The sequence below is a fragment of the Lepidochelys kempii genome, chromosome 1 (assembly GCF_965140285.1).
Source record: "Lepidochelys kempii isolate rLepKem1 chromosome 1, rLepKem1.hap1, whole genome shotgun sequence".
NCBI lineage: Eukaryota > Metazoa > Chordata > Testudines > Cheloniidae > Lepidochelys > Lepidochelys kempii.
The window spans coordinates 255,018,206-255,036,364 of record NC_136380.1 but is presented as its reverse complement, the minus strand read 5'-3'; the positions used below and the strand labels follow the sequence as shown (position 1 = coordinate 255,036,364).

At 43.3% G+C, this 18,159-nt stretch overlaps 1 protein-coding gene across 2 annotated transcripts in view; it reads right to left on the bottom strand.

Annotated features, from left to right (window-relative positions):
- The window catches only part of ABTB3 (ankyrin repeat and BTB domain containing 3), a 279,066-nt gene that overhangs the window by 16,877 nt on the left and 244,030 nt on the right, over positions 1-18,159 (bottom strand). Inside the window, exons 11-12 of one of the 2 annotated variants that reach the window (XM_073324534.2) lie at positions 16,589-16,767; positions 186-291 (exon numbers count right to left, since the gene is read on the bottom strand). In XM_073324534.2, the coding sequence (XP_073180635.1) occupies positions 186-291; positions 16,589-16,767 (285 nt within the window). Of the gene's footprint in view, positions 1-185; positions 292-8,977; positions 9,295-16,588; positions 16,768-18,159 lie in introns of those variants that run through there. The other variant, XM_073324544.2, reaches the window with a different exon arrangement.

Below are 18,159 nucleotides of genomic sequence, written 5' to 3'. Positions count from 1 at the left end.
CAGAGCACTCAAACGGAAATCACATTTCTGCTGCCAGAGTTCTTGCAGCAATGCTTAGAAACCCAAAGACTTACTTTATTTCAATCATTTTCCTTAGCGTTTACCTCTTTCCTTTCTTTTGATCTCTCCAAATCCTAGGACAGCACTCTGTGAACATTGTGATCTGCACCTCACCTGTGACTTACCTAAACGAGAGGTCTGCTTTCGTTTGATTTCAACAAGCTTTGGAATAGGATAAGGTCCATAGCAATGAGTGAAAATGACAGACAGTTGCTGACTTATCACTTCATTCTATACAAAAGAAATAAATACAAGTATAAGCTTGTGGGTTAACAGGTACAAGCTCAAATCATTCCCGAGAGTTCCCTGAATAGTGCGCAATTCTAAGGTGACCAAATTGTGGTCACCAAAAGCTCTGTCAAAAATTTTGATTTACAATTATCAATTCTTCTTATCCAATCCCCCATCATCCACATTTTTGTTGTTGCTCCCTCCCAATATGCATCACTTAAATGAAAAACTCCTCTACCAGAAGCCTTTTTTTATCCAGATAAATTCCATATCAACTGCTCCCTTCAGATAAGCAGAGTTCTACAGAAATATGGATTTAATTTCATTATTAAAATTCATTTTTACTGTAAAATGACTAAGCTGGCTTTTTAAAATGGTTTATTTTCTTTTTTAGGAGAACAAATGTTACTAAATAAACATATCTGCAATGTGCGAATGCTCCTGAAAACAGACCCTACTTTGTATGTTGATAGCTGTTTTATATCTTGTAATATAATTTCTTAATTTAATTCTAGTTATGTCTCTGATGTAATTTTGTATCCTTTTCACTGGTATTTACCCTATTGGTGTTATTCTAGCTTCTGTAAACAAGGAAGGATTGTCTAATGATGCAGCCACTAATCTGAGTCTCGCAGCTGGGTTCAGTTCTTGGCTCTCCCACAAGTTTCCTGTGTGATCTTGGGTAAGTAATTTACAGGTAAATTTTCAAAAATGTCTAAGTGCCTTAAGAGTTTAAGTCCCATTTTCAAAGGTTTTTAGGTGCTTAAAGATGCAAATAGGCGCCTAGGGGGATTTTCAAAAGTGCCTAGGTGACTAACACCCACTGCTTTCAATGGGAGTTAAGTGTTTTGGAAAATCTCACTAGGCAACTATAGGCACCTAAATACTTTAAAGATCTGGTCCTTCGGCCTTTAGGAGCCTACATGTCACTGAAAGTCAATGGGACTTTGGCTCCTAAGTGGCTAAATCAGTTTTGAAAATGGGACTATATGCTTCTGAAAATGTCAGATTTCTGCTGGTGAAAAAGGGGCCAGCTTCACTGAAGTTAATGGACTACTATGTCAATTAACATAAGCAGAGACTATGGCCCTTAATCCCTCTGGGCCTCAGTTCCTATCTGTAAAATGGGGATAACTGTACTTCCTTGCTTCACAGGGGTGTTGCAAGAATAAATGTATTAAAGATTGTGAGGAGCTCAGATACTACAGTGATGGAGGCCACAGAAATAGCCAGGTAGATATAAAATAAACATAACATTAAAAATGTGAGTTGTTTAAATTCTATATTTAAAATATCTGCACAGTGCATAGAACAGAAAGTGAAGCTTTAATTCCTAAGCAGATTTCACTGAGCTCTGGAAATAGTCACTTATTCCTTAACTTACATAAAATGTTAGGTGAGGTGGCAAAGATATTGGAACAACTGTTCTACATTATCGATTAGTATAAGAAAAATACAAATTGTGCCCTCAGATGTGCGAATGCACCTCCACATGACTTCGAAGGAAACTGCAAAAGCATCCAAGGACAGACCGTGTCTCCTGTTTCTTCAGACTTAATGCTAAGAGAAACACTCAGAAGTAGATTGCAGTGGTACCAAGCAACTCAGATTGTCAAAAAGGGTGAAATGTGTTTTTCACTGAAAACCTGAGCAGGGAGTCTGGGAATACAGCTCAAGAGATGGGAAAAACACCTGCTGTTTTGCTTAAAGAAATTGGTGACAAGGACGTCATTATACACTAGCAGCATATTTGTATTTAGTATTTTTTATACAGAGCTTAGCAAAGCACTTTACAAAGAGTGTGAATCAGACGCCTAAGAGAAAAGGAAGGTTTAAGACCAGATTTAAAGAGGAAAGCGACTGGGTGTCCTGCCTATGCTCCTGGTACAACCATGATTTTGTAACTGGTTCATGACATGCGTCTGACCCAATTACAACACACAAGGCTGAGCTGCATCCACAGAGCATGTTTTGTTTGTTTGTTTTTTGCAGCACTCCCATGTGTCAACCAAGATTAAGTAGCCACATCTACCTTGCTGTCGAAGGTTGTTTGTATCAGTGCCACATGGGGAAATCTGGGCAGCTATCCCCATGTCCCTCACCAGGGGACAGAGAGTTTGGAGGACATGCAAAGCAGGACACCAGCAGCATATGGAGCATTGCACTCTGGGAGGTGCTTCCACACAGAGAACTGAAAAGGAGGAGGGCTAGCCAACCTGATTACACAGGCATTTAGGAGGTCCCATTTATACTGCAAAACATGGGGTGATAAATTGGTTACAGGAAGACTGTAACCGCCTTAGGACACTGACCTGGGCAAAGCATTGTCAGCTGCCACAAGTTATTAACAGAGTATTAACCATATGGTACTGCAGACACAAACTACATCATGATACTGTTGTGTCTCTGACTACAAACCCGGGTAAAAGCTGTAGTGTAGACAGGGCCTTAGTTACACTACCTGGCTGTGCAATAGATTTACACATTGTATATCAATTAAGAAAAGTGGAGCAGGGCGGGGGACGAAAAGGGATAGGGAACAGAGTTAGGAGCAAAAGAGTGCTGACGGGTGGAGTTGTGTAGGCCAGGCTGGTGTGACTAAGAACAGCTTGTGGGTGATATAGGTCACACAGGTAAGTCACACAGCTCCTCAAATAAGTGACATGGGATGTATATATGAAAACAAATCACACAGGTGCTTATGTGCCTGATTTTGGAGTTTCTGATCTTTCCTGGGAACGCAGATTTATAGGAAAGAGATCTTACAGTTGGAAACTCCATCTCATCCTGGCGGACGAAGACCTGGCCTCAGTTATTCCCGCCTTCACCACCTCTCGGCTGTACTGCAGCAATGTGATACACCTGGGCATGTAGCAGTCAGCACTTAGGAGACTCCAACCAGTTCAGAATGCTGCAGAACGCCTCCTTAGCAACGCAGGCTACCGTGAGCACATCAAACCTGGCTTCTGCTCTCTATAATAGCCTCCCATAGAATACTGAATTAAGTTCAAGGTCTTGGTCCTTAATGTCAAAGCTCTCCATGTCTTCCTGGGCCCAAGGTCTCTAAAAGATTGTCTAAAGCTCTGGGATAAAGACCATGATTGGCAACTTCATTCCTTTGGCACCATGGAGCTTGCAACAATAAGAGTAAAGCTTGTCTGTGCAGGAGACACAGATTTCTCCGGGGGTGTTCTGAGACTGTGGAATGAACTCCCCAGGGAAATAAGGACCTCCACAAACCTCACCACTTTCTACACCAAGTGCCAGGTGCATTTTTTTGACCTTGCCTTCTCTTACATAAACACAGAGTAACAGGTGTGTATATGTATAAACCCATACACTACCAAAACAAGACACTCCAATGCACCCATTTCTCCCTCCGGGAGAGGTTGAGAGAACAAACAACACATAACAGATGCATAGTCACATGGCTTAATGCATTGCTGGAAGGCATTCAGATACTACACTGATGAACGCACCATAAAATTCTATATAGAGAGTAGAATATAAGAGAAAGCAAAAACCAAACAAATCATTCTATTTTACACAGTGTGGAACTTTGTATTTGTAGTACTGTCAGTAGATTTCATTTTGGGGGCAGTCCAGACATATGGTTGGTGTTGACAAAGTCAGTAGTTCACAAAATCAACAGACACAGCTGAAAGGCCAAAAAATTGCTAAGCTGAAAAGACGACAGGAGGGTAACTCACTACTAGTTCAGATTCCTGGTTCCCAAACAATAAGTTTTCACCAAGGACGTGGAGCGGAAAGGAGAAAGTCATTAGAACAGGGTAGCTCAGACTCCCACACACATGCTGGCCTTTGAGGGATGTGGATACTGGATATGATCTCTGAAGCCTGCAGATTTTAACAATAAACCAGGCAGGAAGAAGCAGCAGAGAGGGTAGATAAAAGGGAGCCTTTGTCAGAGATGGAAGTTTATGATCCTGGGCTGCTGAGTAATAAATAGCTTTCACAGAGGAACTTAAGGCCAAATTCTGCTCTTGGATGTGTGCTGGGGGGGCTCCCATTGGGAGCCAAGCACAAGCAATGAAGAATGGAGCTTGGCCCATTAAAATTGCCATACTGGAAGATAGAAACAATCCAGTAAATCCAACATTCCTTCAGACCGTCGCCTTAACTAGATAGTTCAGCGTCTGCCACGGTTACTAAGCCCACCCTGTGAAACACCTGCACAGTCTGGGAGGAAATTCTTCTTTACCCCATCGGATCAGCTTATCCCTGTCACCCCACCACTTGATAAGAAAGTAAAGGTTGCAGGAGCTTCTTTTGTCTAGGATGACATTGAAATTGAAGGATCAAACAATTTGTCTTTTTTTCCTGCAGTCTGATGTTGGAAAGATTTTGCTGCCAGCATATGTGATGCTGAGAACTGGACTGAGGCCAACCTCCTTTCATACATGGGTATTCAGTTGCTGGCGAGGAGAGTTGGATGTGTTTCTATATGGTATGAGAGGGAATACAGTTTCACATTGGATATAATGAGGATATTACCCAACCGAGAGGTAATTTACACAAAGGCAAGAGGGAACAACAGCTCAGTCACTTCACGGAGGTGGTATTTCTGATAGGGAGGCGGTAAGAAATTTTGCTTTGTTAGGACAGAGGCAGTTGTCTGCCTTAACAGCATTCTTCAGAAGAGATTGAAAGCAATTTGCAATATTTTGTGAATATATTGCACTGACATTGGTTGGTGGGACGAATGAGTTTCTCTGTCTATGCAAAGCTGAAGCCTTTCAAGCGCCCTGAGCAGAGACCCTTTGCTCACTGTTCTGGAGCAGAAGAGGGAAGATAGAACCAGCCAGTGGGCTGTATGTGTGGATGGTCTTTCAAAACCCCCTTTGCTGAAGGTCTGTGGCAGTGCTCAGCAAAGGCTACTCCAAACAATTTGCTCCTTAGAGTTCCCTGCCTCAACCCATCTCATTTTATGGCCCGATCGTGCAAGGTGCTGAACACCCTTGGAGATACTGAACACCCGTCACTCACATTTACTTTTGAGAGCTATTGAGGGCACTCAGCCCTTCTTAGGATCACAAACCCAAGAAAGAATTATAATAGGGGGAAAATTGGTTTATTGTGTCCAGTTAGGTTAAAATTCAGTTCTTCTCTTTCTTTCTGACTTCTAAGATACTTGACCATGCCCTTATCTTCTCCTACAGCTTCTTCCAGTCCCATGTTGCTTTTCTCCAGTCTGTCCAAAACACAGCTGCTAAGATGGTCGATTAGACCATATCACTCCTATAACTCCCTCCACTGGCTTTGTAACAAATTATGCTTCTTGGCCTTTCCTTTGAAGCCCTGCACATCTCTGCCCCAGACTATGTTTTGGATTTGGTTCCTAATCACATCCCCTTCCCTCAAGCCCCATCTATGCCAGCCTCCCTATCACGTTGGTTCCTTCTCCTGCTATTGTTTCCTGCTAGGCCCTCAAATCCCTCCCAAAGACTCACTTTGACACCAGGCCCCCAAACACTAACTTACAGTAGACACATACCTTCTAAACAGAAAAGTAATGTTCTAAGGTAACAATTATTCAGGGTCTCTCAGTCTCTGCCTTTTAGCAGAGCCATGGCACAGCTCAGGGGAATATGGATGTATGCAAAGGTACCTTTAAGCCACTTTTGCTTTCCTGGATCCTAGGGCTGCTGGGAGCCTGGCTACACCTGGCAAAACATACAGCAGCCTGAAGCCTGCTCTACACTATGCTGTTTGCCCATAGCTCCATTGGATAATTGCAGCAGTGGGAGCTCACCAGGGTGAACCAATCTATTGAGAAACCAGTCCATGGCAGGCAGAGGTGCCCCTGAATGATTACTCTACCCAACACCTCTCACCACCATAAAGGGACATATGGAGTTAAGTGGTGAAGAGGCTGTTGTGTGGCCCCCCCATGTCTGAATGACCACCCCCACTTTAGTAAGAGATTTTCCGTGTCATATCTCTCTGAACCTTTTCATTCTTCCCTAGGTATTTCTGGTCAGGTTCTGCAGTAGAATTCACTTTTATTAGCTGCATCAAACCTGGTTAAATGTCACTTCAGAGGGCTGCTCCTAGATGATTAAATAGCATACACATAATTACTATTAGTCAACAACTGTAAGGTAGGGAAGCCGTAGAGATTGGATGTACAGTTAGAGGCAACGAACTGCATAACAAAATAGGTTTTGTTAGCATCAAATGCTGGCCCTTGCATGGCAAAATGGAATTAATCGCAGGTGATGCTTGGAAAACTGCCAAGATTCTGTTTCAAAAGGTTCTTTATATCACAGCCATGCATTGTGTACAGACACCTCAGCTCCAGGAGCTCAGTCTAATTCCTGGGTGATAAACTAGAAGAGGGCAGACATATCATAGAAACAGTGCATCCAGTTTCTGACAAAACAGGTGTCACATACACAGCATTCTTCGTAAAACTGTGAAACTTCTGCTCAAATATCCTTTGGGTGCAGTACAGGTAAGCATGTGAATAGAAGGCAGTAAAATCAAATCCGAGTTAGTATGAATATGAATCTATGCTACAAAAACATGATGACACTGAGTTAATAATCTGTTATTAACATGCCACTCTGTACCTGATGTCCACGTCTCACATGGAGAATGCAAGATGTACATGTGTGGAGGATTTGGGTCCTGGTTATTCTGAACTGTTTAGACACAGAAGTACTGAAAATGATGATAGGCAACACTACAGACAACTGCAAGTACCAGAGTATGGTGAAACCTGTTTTAAGAGACCATCCAATGGCCCAGAAAAAAGATCCATCACCTACTTATCTGAAGTTCAGACAAAACTGTACTAGTCATCTTGAGGATTCTTTAAAATGGTCACTGTTGATGGCCATGGATCACTTAGAGGTGGTCCTTAGAGCAGGTTACACTGTTTTTTTTCTTCTTGCTGAACAATACTTACTTTTACAATATAAAAAATAAAATGAAAATTGTGATCTCCTCCAGTCCCTACCTCCTGCCAGAAAGAGTTTATCATTCTGTATGTGATTGATCCTAGAATACAACAGCATGCATCCGGGCACCGCTAAGAGATGAAGGGCCCTTGAGGGGGTGCACAGGGACACTGGGGATGAAAAGGGTATTCCTTCCCCATGGCATTATTTAGGACCAACCTCAAGCTGGAGTCCTTGCACTATCCCTAGCACAAAGACAGCTTCGGGCTAGTGCCCCCATTGGAGCTAACCTCTACAAAGAAGAGAAAGGAGGGGCAGTGAGAAGATGGGGACCATGGGCTTAGAGCTGGTTAGAAAATGTTGGCTTTTTTTTCCCCTCCCACAGAAAACTTCCATTTTTTAGTGGAAATTTGAAAACCAAAATATTTTGATTTGGAATTCCTGCTGCGGTGCCTCATGTTCCCATTTTCCTCTACAGGGTGGGCTCCCCTGGTTGGACTACAACTCCCATGATGCACCACCATCTCCTCTCTTGGACATGGGAGGTAGTGCATCATGGGAGTCTGTGACCATAAGGAATGTACCTCCAGCTAGGGAGCCCAACCCATAGAGGAGAATGGGCACATGAAGCAATCAAACTACAACTCCTACAAGGCACAGTGGCAGTATTTCCAAATCAAAATATTATGGTTATCATTCAAAATGCATCCATTTTCAAGAGCTTGATTTTTTGATAGAAATTCAAAATATTCTGTGGAAGGCAGAAACTTTTTGTGAAAAACCCAACTTTCCATTGAAAAACTGTTGTCAATGGGAACATTTCAACCAGCCCTAGATGGGCCTTTCCTTCCTTCCTACCCAGCAGAGTACTACAGCCGTCTAAGGCATGGCCCCTAGGAGCTCAGGGAGATACACTGCCTCCTGGATCTTCCCCTATGGCACTGGAGCTAACTCATCTTCACAAGCTGTGTTCTTTGGTTAGTCAATTTCAAACCCTCACACTGCTAGGGAAATTTTCAAAAGGAGACCCACTTGATTATACTCTGTTCAATGCAACATACATCCAGCTTCCTCATTCTCCAACCCAACATCTTGGATTATCCAGGGCCTACCGGGGAACCTGAAGATTTCCAGAAGCTGTGTCTGGCCCTTCACTTTAACTGACATGGGAAGGGGAGAGAGGAGTGGAAGAAAAGAGATCAACAGCACCTGCTGAATGTTGGAATACTCTGAGAGACCTCTCCTAGAAATTTGTTTTAAAATAGATGAAACCTGGCAGCACAGTAATAGGACACACATCTCCTCCTCTTCCTCTTTTTGTTAAGTTTCAATTTATAATTATTCTCCTACTTGATGTCAGATATTTCAGGCCTTTCCTATTGCTCCTGTTGCTTCCAGACGCATGAAAATTGTTTTCACAATAGTTAATGCTTCTTGCCAGAGGCTCATAAGTGCTGTTATTTCTGAAGAGATTATAGAAATTATAGAAATGTAAAGCTGGAAGGGACCTCCAAAATTCAAGTCCAGCTCCTTGTGCTGAGGCAGGACTAACCAAATCTAGAAAATCTTTGGGCAAAAGTTTTAAAAGCACATAAGTGACTAAAGAGCCTAAATCCAATTGACTGTCAATGAGATGTATGCTCCTGAGTCACTACTGAAAATGGGACTTAGGCACCTAAATCACTTAGACATTTTTGAAAATGTTGTCCTTCATCTCCCATTTCTGTTTCTTGCCTGTTTTCTCTTTTCTCCTCCACTCCGTCATCTTTGATCTCAACTTCTATTCTTTTTTTACGTTTCCACACCCACACCTCTCTTTGTCAATCTTCTATTTTATTCACTGTCCTTGACATCTACCTCCTCGCCTTACCTTGTAACTATGATTCTTAGAAATCCATTTATGTGCTTAAAATAAAGCTGATTATTGTTCAAAAATTGATTATTACCTACTGTGTACAGAGAAGAGCTGGTCAAATGTTTTTCAATTTTTCAAAAAAATTCATTGCAAATTTGTACAAACCTTTTTTTTTTTTTGCTGTTTTTTGACCAGTTTAGAAAGTTGTCGACATTTTTTGGAAATCTGAAATTTTGAGGAAACAGTTTTGTAAAACAAATCTGCATTTCTTAACCAGCTTTACCATAAAGCCTGGTTAATAACCCACTTAATAGACTATGTCCTGGATAGACCTAGAATATCACCAGTAGAAACAACAGGGAAGTTACAGAATGCTACTGGAGGTGAAGGCCCACCCAGAAGGTTTCAAATAGTTTTGTCTGGTCAATGCACCACCAGGAAACTGGACATATGGAGAATTCCTCTAGTGTCGGGCCTTGATTCAGTAAAGCATCTCTATTCATGACAGTTATTAAGCACAGGCAATGAGGTGTAAACATGTGCTAAGGTGCTGTTCTGAATCTGGGCTTCAGATAGGATCCAATAGAGTGGCATATACCAGCTCCATGCCCACACTATGCAAGAGGCTCGGTGTAGGGGGCAGTGAGAAGGTTGCAAGGGCCAATATTTGGAATTTTTTAAGATTCATATCTGAAAACTATCCCAAGACATCTAAAGACAATAGGATATTAACATCCATGGACAAAGTACGCACTAGATGATGTCAGTTCTTTTTTTGGTACTGCTGACAACATCTCTTGCTGTACTGCATGGAACTCTGGTGATTTTAATTTGAATCTTAGTTCAGAGCAAGCAGCATATTTGAGATCTGAGCCCAAACATCCTAAAAAGTTTGAGGATGTTTAGATCTGAGGTTTTAATTCAGGCTCATCTTTAGTTTAGGCTCTAGGCTGTAGCTTTCTTCTCCGCTCACTAGCGGTAGCCATATGTGGTGGGGCGCCTGCACCACCCCTATGAGAGATAGGGCTAGAGTAGGCCAGAGTGGCTGTGCAGAAGGCAGCCAATCAGGAAAAGGCCTACTGGGAGTCAATCAGGGTCAGTATTACAGCCAGCCAATCAGGGCTAGGCTAGGCCCTATATAAAGGCTGCCCAGGAAGGGAACAGGCAGTCTGTCCTAGACCTTCATGGGGGAAGGTCTGTCTCCTGGGCAGGAGACAGGCACCTCGGACAGAGCAGTGCTGGGCAGGCTTGGGGGAGCATAGAAGGGCTCTGGCCCAATACCTGCCAGACTGCAGGCCCTGAGAGAAAGGGCCTAGAGGGTGCGAAGGGCCAGAGGGGAAGTGGCCCAGGGACAGTTAGACAAGGGGAGAGAAGCAGGGCAGGGAGGCTGCCACTAGAGGGTCCCTGAATCGGGACCCAGAGTAGTGGGTGGGCCTGGGTCCCCCCCTTCTTCCTTGTACAGCACCTGGCCATGGAAGGGTGGCCGTGACAGACTGCAACCGGCCCTTGAACAGAGGGGCTAGACTCAAGCGGTTGTGGTTGGCCGCTGCGGCAGGAGTGAACTGGAAAGACGGCTGTTAACCCCCACCCCCTCCCCAGAAGGGGGCGAGTGTGGACTTGGGGGCACTGTTGGAGGGCAGTGTCCTGAAGAGGATGCCGCAAGCTGGGAGCAACGTGGGTTGAGATGCCAATAGAGGGCGAGAGACGGACGGGACACCACCGGCAGAGGGCGCTCCGCATGAACTGAGCTAATTCCCGGACTGAACAGCAGGAGGCGCTGCGGTGGGGAGTCCCAACCCCGTCACACCATATTACAGTCAAACTCTGCTGGAACATCTCAGAGAGTTCTCTTTTGTAAACAAGAAACAAAGAAAAGTCTCTTCATGGAGGCATTTTTAGCACAGACTGGAGGAATGCACATATTCTATAACAGGGCAGAATAATAATCAAAAGCCAGCTTTGTGTTACGTAAACACCAATTTTTATTGGACACTAGAGATTTCAATGAGAAGTTTTGTGAATTTTCTTTGGGTCTTGAACAGCACATTACAGATGTTGACATACAGTAATTCAGTGCCATCTCTTTCTCTTTTCTTCTAATTCTGCAATAACAAGATATCCAATATCTTGAGAGGGGTCAAAACTCTGTTTTCTGCTCTATATAGCTTCTAAAGCAGGGATCGGCAACCTTTGGCCCGCGGCCTGCTAGGGTAAGCCCCTTGGAGGGCTGGGCCAGTTTGTTTACCTGCTGCGTCCACAGGTTCGGCTGACCGCAGCTCCCACTGGCCACAGTTCGCCGCTCCAGGCCAATGGGGGCTGCGGAAAGCAGCGGCCAGCACATCCCTCGGCCCGTGCTGCTTCCCACAGCCCCCATTGGCCTGGAGCGGTGAACCGTGGCCAGTGGGAGCCGCGATCAGCTGAACCTGCGGACATGCAGATAAACAAACCAAACCAACCCAGCCCGCCAGGGGGCTTACCCTGGCAGGCCGCGTGCCAAAGGTTACCGATCCCTGTTCTAAAGCTTATCTCAGGGCTGATAGCTCCTTACTGTCTCCTACTTCTGTCTGTAAACCACTCTTGTGTGCTGGACATGAATTTGCGTGGTTAAGAGCCTCATTTGTCCCAGAAATGGCAATATTTTTCCTCATCCAAAGGACCAAGTCCTCTGGCAGACCACTACTTTACTGATAGGTTTAGTGTCGCAAGTTTTGTTATAGTGGCTCTCTATATTGTTATAGTGGCTCTCTAAATTGTCCTTTAAACCAGGGTTGTTCTCTCTGAGTTCTCCTCATCTTTTTTAGTGATACTGCCTTCTCTAGTACATCTTGTTCCTGGCGTGGTGAAGGGTTCATGCTGACTACCAGCATTCCCCCTCAGGGTTGGACACAAATGATCTGTGCATTCTGATATTTCTGTCTCAGAAGCATGGAAATATCACTGGATTATGCATTTGCTAAAAGGGGGAGATATTTAGAACCATAAAGGGAAATTAGGAGATCAACTCCCATTGAAATGCAATGGGAGCTGGGTGCCTAACTTCCATTTGTGCCTTGGAAATCTTCCCCCAATTGTCTCAGTACATTTGCTAAAAATGTACTGACTGTTCTTCCCATGATTTCACTTTCTAAGAGGTAATGTTATCTAGGACTTCAGCTCATCCACACACACCCATCTTGCCTGATTTACTAGATTTTGTTTCCATTCTTTGTTCCAAAGCTGGCGTTTCCAAAAATATGTTTTTCTTTCTGTGTTCAGCAGCAGCATTTCAGCATATAAAGGGGAGTAGAGAATGCCAACTGCAGCCAGCCAGCCAGCAAAACTCTGACAGCAGTTCTGCCTTGCTGCAAACTTCCCACAGGAATGTTTGCATCTGGATCCTAAAATCTAGATACTGCTAGGGAGGTGGGCCAGAGCCCCAGGGGGACGCAGGTCCAAGTTCTGACATTCTGCAGTGTGGATGCAAGTCAAGCCATAGACCCGAATCTGCCAAGTGCAGTATGGATGTGTTAGCACAGCTGTGAGACCCAGGTCCAGCAACTGCAAATCCAGATTCACAATACAGTGTGGACACTCAAGCACAGGCTTGGAAACACCCAGTTCACAAGCCTGGTTCCCACCGTCCCGGGTTTAGTGTGCAGTGTAGACAAACTCTAGGTGGCTTGGGAACTTCTAGGAATGTTTCCTCATGTAGCAGCTCAATTTGAGCAAGGGCAAGGAAGGTCTTGTGGCTAAAGTACAAGAATGGGAGTAACCAAACCGGGTTCTATTCATGGATCTGTCCCCATGATTATGGGACAGTCACTTAGACCACATTTTTAATAAGTGGCCACTGATCTTGGGTGCTTCAACTTCTGGGTGCCCAACTTTATACAACCTGGGCCTGACTTTCAGACGTGTAGAGCACCCTGCAGCTCCCATGGTGAAAATGTGGCTGCATGCCTCTCTGTGCCTCAGTTTCTCCATTTGTAAAACCAGGATAAGATTTACCTATCTCACAGGGGGATAATGAGGCGCAATTCATTAATACTGAAGTTACTGGATGAATGGAACTATTTATAGAAGTGCAAAGTGTTGCTATTCTTAAATATAAATTGTCACTCAAGAACAATACACTGAGCATCATGATATGCATCATATGGGACATGCTATTTTTATATTGACCAATAAATTTTTAGTGTCTTCTGTAAAAAGTTACTTATTTTACCTTTATTTCCCCCCAACACACTTGTTAAGGAAATGTTTCGGGCCAGCCTGTGGTATTTAACAAAGGAGGCATAATCCCTCCCTGAGCTCCCAGCACACAGGGGAGGGCATGTCCCTTTGGATAAATCATGCTCCCCCTGACTCTACAAATTGTGGGACAGGGTCTGAACCAAAGACCTGCTCCTTTCCCACCCCTCTATGTGTGGATTTCCATTCCTGGGTGTGCATGGAGGGAACAGTCTCTGCCCTGGCCCTTGTATGGAGTATGCAAGTGGAGTGGGAGGCCCCTTGAACCAATACCTTTCCCCACAGCTCTCCCACACCATGACCAGGGACAACTTAAGTCTTTTTGTAGAATCTTTCTCCTGGAAAGCTTCTAAAAGTTCCTTGTTTCCTTCCAATATTCTTAAGTCCCTTTATTTTAGGATTTACCGAAACTTTCCTGGGTTTTACAAAAGCCATTATTCAGTTTTTACTGATTTTTTTTTTCACCCAAATTTTGGAAATGCCAGAACTCTCCAGAACCAGCTCCCTGCTCCAGAAGGCAACCTGGACCACGCATCTCTCCTTCTGGAGCGGGGAGCCAGGGCAGAACTGCTGGAATTAGTTGCTGGTGTACATTCTGTTGTCTGATCCACGCCCACCACGTACATGTTACTAGCTTTACAGACAGCAGAGATAGTTGTCAGCATTCAAAGCAAATAAAAGTTAGAGAACTACTTTTCTTGCTAAAATGGATTGAAAATGAAAAGCTGTATCTGACTACATTTCAGAACAAAAGGGGCTTTCCTAAAAGTTTAAAGACACAAAAACAGAAGAGAGTGAAATTTACCCTGATATTTATTCTGGAAAACTCTAAGGATTTTGCTTTTGCACTATGACAGGTTTCAGAGTAACAGCCGTGTTAGTCTGTATTCGCAAAAAGAAAAGGAGTACTTGTGGCACCTTAGAGACTAACCAATTTATTTGAGCATGAGCTTTCGTGAGCTACAGCTCACTTCATCGGATGCATACCGTGGAAACTGCAGCAGATATTATATACACACAGAGATCATGAAACAATACCTCCTCCCACCCCACTGTGGGGTATTGTTTCATGATCTCTGTGTGTATATAATATCTGCTGCAGTTTCCATGGTATGCATCCGATGAAGTGAGCTGTAGCTCATGAAAGCTCATGCTCAAATAAATTGGTTAGTCTCTAAGGTGCCACAAGTACTCCTTTTGTTTTTGCACTGATTTTCACTGATTTTTTTTAACTTTTGTAATAAACACTAATAAATTCCCAAGAAATTTTAAACAAAAACAAACACTGAAAACAAAGGGCCTTAGACACCGTGTATATGTTCTAGCCTTCTTTCCGCAAAGGAGCTGTTCGCAAGAGCCCATTTGGTCAAGGCCATGACAATAATTCTTGCTATTGGCAGACATCTTCTAAGTCTTTATAGTGTCACACAATGATTCACTGTACAGTTAAGCATATGAAATGATGTGTGTGTATATAGTGTGGAGGCAAGTTGGATAGCATGGAATTTCTATCTTACTGGCTTTTTCTGCTATTTCAGTTGTTCCCCCGCTCCTCCAGCAGTTTGGCTTTAAAGTGAACCCAAAGCAGAACAAGCAGGCTCTACTTTACTACAACGCCTCCTACAAGACAGAGACTCCCGAAGACCTATTTTGACATATCAGAGGGGTATAATTCTGTCTAAATAAATTATTTTAAAGCTGACCATGTGAAAACCACTGGCTTTGGCTGTAGTCACCCAAGAAAACAACAATTTATTGTATCCTTTATCCCAGATTAAAGTTCCTAAATAATCCCTGTAAAGGTTTCAGTCCAATTAGTTTTATTTCATCTTTCAAATAGAATAGCAATTTGCTGTCCGGTGTTGGATAAATAGGCATTAGGCCTGTTGAGGGGCCCACACATTCCAGGATTTAGAATAATTTCCTCAAAGCTATCTCTAGAATCCTCCACAGATACCGATCCAGCATCAACTAATTCTGAAGTTGAAATTCATAGGAGCTAGGGGCAGGATGATCTCAATAACAGGCCTTCGCCCCTGGAATCCATTCCTACAGGAATATATATTTGAGCCCGAGCCCTGGCCACTTTTGGAGTGGAATGTAAGAAACATCTGTGTCTAGGTCTCCAACTAACTGCTAGTTCCACAATCTTTTCGTATTCAGTGAGTAGGTCAAAACCTCTGCCTTTTAACATTAACTAAATTGCTGCTGCAGATTATATGATGCCTACATTGGTGTTCAGGAGGTAGGTAGGAAATGTTATTCACTCTCATGCTAAACAAGCAAGGGGGGGCCTTACTAATGTGTATCATAATACATCATTAAAATAATATGCAAATAGTTTTGATATTAGACTCCTGCTGCTTCTCAATTTGGCCACTAAAATACTTGTTTCTTGTCAGTAATAGATTATGCTTGATTGGGGCTTTCTGGGAGAGGACTTGGTTGTGTTTTGAAGTCAGTGGGAGCAGCAAAGGAGCTAATTTTGGCTGAATCAAGTTGGAAAAGAAAATATCCAGCCTTCATTGGGGGAAGATATTTCCACTTTCCCTGGACACCTGCCCCAGCTCTATTTTAGCTGCATACTTGTATGTATCTCACTAAAAGCTCAGTTGTCTGGGTCAGAAAAGGTCTGATTGAAGGAATGATATGGGGGTGGGGGAAATGAATGCTGGTTTATGGGAGATTTTTTTTTTTAAATTGTTTTTGCCTGGACATTAGGCCACCAAGATAGTGGAAGATTTTTTCCACTGATATTTAAAGGGAAAGAAATAGATATTCTATGACCTAAATAGGTTGTCGGGTTGTATAAGTCCCCACAAAAGCTTCCACATGGGGGGCAGAAAGGCTTGTGAGAAGATAATATTTGGAACTGAAAACTGGCTCAAGAAATCCAAAGCAAATATGAATATTAGTGTTGCTGTATGGCCCTAGAAAGCAAACTAGAGAGAGAGAGACTAACCTTGGTTGATTCAGCTATCAACATCTCTTGCTGTACTACGCTGATCCTTGTGACTTTAATTTTACCACTAGGCTTTAGCTTCTGATGTCTCTCCAGCTCACTGTTAGTGTCAGTATTAAGCTGTCCTATCAGTAGATGTATATAGCTGTCGTGGTTTTTTGTTTTGTTTTGTTTTTAAACCCACACATCTGCACTTGCAAATCAGGAAACAAATACAGAAAATCTCACATAGTGTAATGAGTTTCAGGAGATCTGTGTAATATTGCAGAGATTTTTGGACGGTGTGGAGGTTGTGTTAATTTCTTCAAAATCCACAATTTCTCATACCTTACTTGCTTTCAGTATTTCAAACATCAAAGGCAACCCATGTGTGATGAGCTCCTCAGTGTACTCTTCCTCCTGAATGGATTTAAATTCCTTTAACAAGCATTGGATGAGAGGCCGTCTGTGCTGCTGAAAGGAAGTTCGCAAAGACTCCAACCATGTATGTAGTGTCCATGGAACTCCTGTACAAAAAGATGAATTTTAAAGGTATGTGTATATTCCAGACCATCACAGAATGAGGCATAGCTAATTTGTTTTTCAATTGTATGACTTTAGGGCTTGTGAATGGTGCCAAATTGAAAGCCCTAGAAACTGACCTCCTATTTACCCCACAAGTAATGCCCATCAATATGCCTCAATCCTAATCTGCAGGGACATGCCTCCAAGTATAAGAAGGTATTCCAGTCCCAGGTTCAATTCCCTGCTCTGCCACAGATTTCCTGTGTGACCTCAGGCAAGTCACTTAGTCTCAGTGTGCCTCAGTTCCTCATCTATAAAATGGGGATAATAGCACTTCCCCATCTCATAGCAGTTGTTGTAGGGATAAATTTATTACAGAGTGTGAAGTACTTTGAGACCTACTAATCACAGGTGCTGACTTGTTTTTGCCAGTGGGTGCTTTGTGCCTTCTTGTTTCACTATGCATCATGTAAGTACTCCTGCCACCGACCGGTAGCTCAAGGGTGCTGAGCAACCCCTATTGTTTTTTTTTTCAGTGGGTGCTTGAACCCCAGAGCACTCACAGAGTTGGCACCTATTCTACTGATGAAAAGTGCTATATAAGAGCTAAGTAGTATTATTTAGCCTCTCTGCTGAGCCAATTAGTGTTCACTGCAGTGGTGATTTGTGATGTGGACCTCATCTAGGAACTAGATTTATGCCACCGCACTCATTTGCAGTGGGCTACCAAGGAGACATCAGACAGTAAAAACATCTAGTCACTGCCAACTTTGGCTGGATTTGAACTAGTGACCTGGAGAGGAAAATGTTTATTTCCGCCTCATCACTCCTCCAAACCATGCATCCCCATTTATGTTGATACAGCATCAGGTGGGTCAGAAGGTCCCATTTTTACAGTTACTTTTCAGAGCAGAACTGCACTTTAAGAATGTAAAAGGAATTGCTATCACACACTAAATAAAAATTGCAGTAGTAGAAGACAGATAAATTAGTCCAAATCATATTCATTAAGGAATGGATTGTAGACCAACCTACATGCCTGTGTGATGGCCATCTTGGCTGACACCAGAGATTAAACTGAGGACCTGCAGAATTAAAAGCATAAACTGCTACAGCTTGAACTAAACAGTCAAGTCTCTTTGACCACAAGCTGTAACAACTCATATCCTCTGGGGATCGGCACAGTGTGGGACCTGTAACACACACTCACCAATGGGTTACATTTTCAGAAGAGTGCGAGAGGAAATATAACCCTCCTCTCTCCTGTCCACACCCTGGATCTTGGGTCCTTATAGGTGCTGCATGCCCACTTCTCCCCTCCATCCCTACAAGTGGGCAGGATCTCGAGTCCAACCGTCCCCTCTCCCACTGCCATGAGATCCTTTCACATTCAC